This window comes from Rana temporaria, chromosome 9 (assembly GCF_905171775.1).
Source record: "Rana temporaria chromosome 9, aRanTem1.1, whole genome shotgun sequence".
Classification (NCBI taxonomy): domain Eukaryota; kingdom Metazoa; phylum Chordata; class Amphibia; order Anura; family Ranidae; genus Rana; species Rana temporaria.
The window spans coordinates 60743924-60747041 of NC_053497.1; the positions used below are offsets into that span (position 1 = coordinate 60743924).

Consider the following 3118-nt stretch of genomic DNA (forward strand, 5'->3'; position numbering starts at 1 on the left):
GTAGAGGTGGTCCAGAGTAGAAGCCCATTGGTTTGTCAATAAGAGGGTCAGATCGATTTTGAGGGTAGAGCCTAGGGGGAAATCACGACAGTAATAGGGTGTCATCAAATTGTGGTGTATCCAGGGTTGCCACAATTTGGTAATATTCGATCCTGTCTAGCAAGATCGCCTTCAATTTGGCATGTACCATAGCCTTAGTGATTCTGATTTTAGTTTACACAATGTTAAGAGAGCTAGTTTTCCAGGCTTTCATGATGGTCTGCTTGGTGGCTGTGGTTACCCGGAGGAATAGTTTGTAGTTTTTTCAGAAGGGCCAAGAGGGGATGTGGAAGGAGTTCTGTACTGTAGCTATTAGCGTGGATATGATCTTACATATCTTGGCCCAAAAGCATTGTACTACGGTGCAGGTCCACCAGATATGGAGGTGGGTACATATTTCATCTCAACTACAGTAACATTTGGGAAAATAATTGGCTTAGTTGGAACCAGTTACCAGTAAGTAAGGACTTTATATATAGCCTCTAAGGCTACTATATTCTGAGCCGAGGATTTATCAGCCCAAACCTCCGACCATGTTACTTGCTCCAGGTGGTGCTACCAGTGGGAATGTGTAAGTTGGTGGAGGGTAATCTGGCGTATTCAACAATTGGCGATAGAGTTGTGAAATGAGGACTTGGGCATGGGGATCTTTCTTGCAGGTGTGTTCAAAGACTGTTAGGTGATGTAGAGCAGAAGGTGTGGTGAGAGAAAAGGAGAAAATAAATGTTTTAATTGTAGTTAACAAAATTGTTTCGATTTGAGTAGATTATGCAATTCCTGAAGGGTGAGAAAAGTTTTGAAGTCAGAGTTGGTGGTAAAAGCATGAAGGCGCAGAAGACGAACTGAACACCAGGCTTGAAATAAAGAGGGGGCTTCTCCTTCTTTGCCTTATCTGTAGGTCAACACGTTGACAGTAAAACATATGAACAAGACAGTTATACCAGAATTTCTGCTCATTGGATTCTCTATCCAGAAAAAGACACAGTTTTGTCTTTTCATAATAATTTGCATTGCATATGTTGTTACAATGACAGCTAATGTGTTTATTATTATTATGGTAAAAACTGAAAGGCGTCTTCATAAGCCTATGTACTTTTTCATCGGTGGACTTTCATTCATTGAGATTTGGTACCCTTCAGTCACTATCCCCAGACTCTTGTGGTCTCTTAAAACTACAAAGGAAGCAATATCCCCAGCTGGGTGCATAACACAGTTTTATTTTCATTTTTCCCTTGGAGCAACTGAAATCTTTCTCCTTACTGTGATGGCTTATGATCGTTATGTGGCCGTTTGTAACCCTCTTCGCTATATGGCCATAATCAATCCTAAAGTTTGCACCATACTCATACTCGGGTCTGGGGTTTCTGGTTTTGTTTCAATGATTACTCCATGTGTACAGATTGCAAACTTGTCATTTTGTAGGGAGAACCAAATTGATCATTACTACTGTGACTTGGCGCCAATACTCAAATTGTCTTGTTCTGAGACTTCAAGCATTGAAAAGCTGTTTTTTTGCCTTAGCTTGTTCATAATATTAGGCTGTTTTTTCTTAATTGTTATCTCCTATATTTGCATAATCAGGACAACTCTGATGTTTCCAACAGCTATAGGGAGGCGCAAAACATTCTCTACTTTTACTTCGCACCTTATTGTTGTATTGCTTTTTTATGGGCCTATCATCTTTATGTTTGTCAGACCCAGCACCGGTGGCCTCATGCACCTGAATAAAATAGTTTCCATCATCCCGTCAGTAGTAACTCCTCTTTTAAATCCAATCATCTATACTCTGCGTAACCAGGAGGTACATATGGCCATGAAGAAAACAGTTCAAAGATTTGTTTTTCCTGTAGAGGGCAATATCAATTAGAAAACTGTCTATAAGACCTACAAAAATGTAATCATTTTTATAACCATTAAATGTTTATTGAGATAAACAAACCATTTAGTACTGTGTTCACAGAATGTTATGTTGTGCTATGCTAATACTAAACTTCCCATACATTGATTGGTGAAAAATTATTCCTGGTGATATGGGCCTGATTTATCAAGCTTACACTGCCAACATGTACCATGAAAATTATGCTCACTTGCTCAGGCAACACTGTGCATGTATAAATGAAATGGGTTACAGTGGTGATGAAGTTTAAAAAGGGTGATTGATTGAAGATTTCAATTAAAATAATTTCCAAAAGGAATTTATTGAAAACAAGTATATGATCTAGATTTTAGAATTTTATACAATTTTTTTTTTAATTAACTTTATAATTGTGAATAAAAAAAACAACAATAATCTATTAGTATTTTTGATAAACATTACAGTTTGCAAACAAAATAAATAATGAATTAATCATAAAATACTTGGTATTTCTCTCAACTGATCTCAGGTGTGGCCATATGTATATTTAATATCTTTGCATGCCTGGAAATAATTAAAATATAAGTGTACTGTTTTAAACAATTTAATCATGACTGTCTGCACTCCATGTCTATTCTAGATAAACCCTCTTTTTTAATCTTACACAAGCAACTTGGTCTAAATGCTGTGGCCTACAGGGCCATATAGTTTTGAATATACAACTTTTCTTCATTGGTCTTAATAAAAGAGCTGTCTACTTGAAAGCATACAGGTTGGCAACATTTTTACTATAATCTGTGGAGAAAAGGGTTGTGCATGTGCAGGACCACGTGGCCCTGCTTGTTTAAAAGAGATCTGAAGAGTCAATAAAACTAGCCTAGGCCGCAGTTCTTGTACCAATCTAAAGAATAGCTAGACTGGGAAAGGTGGGGTGGGGGGAGGGGGGATTTATTTGTATAAAAGTATAATTATCATTTAGGCTGGGTTCACACTACTACACTACTTTCATCCTACTTTGCTCTGTGTTCAATGTTTCCCTATGAGAGCGTCTTGTAGCGTCCTACACAAGTCGGTCCGACTTTGAAAATGCTCCCTGTACTACTTTTGGTCCTACATTGATCCTACTTCAGGCCCATTGAATATCATTGAAGTCGGACCAAAGTAGTATCCTGTTCATGAAAGTAGGATGGATGTAGGACCAATGTAGGATAAATGTAGGACCAA

At 37.8% G+C, this 3118-nt stretch overlaps 1 protein-coding gene across 1 annotated transcript; it reads left to right on the plus strand.

Moving 5' to 3' along the window:
* The first annotated feature begins 418 nt into the window (after positions 1–418).
* Positions 419–1906, plus strand: LOC120914561 (olfactory receptor 6F1-like). Its single transcript, XM_040325238.1, has 2 exons — positions 419–424; positions 938–1906. Exons 1-2 carry the CDS (start codon positions 419–421, stop codon positions 1904–1906), a joined length of 975 nt encoding a protein of 324 aa, XP_040181172.1.
* Positions 1907–3118: the final 1212 nt, after the last annotated feature.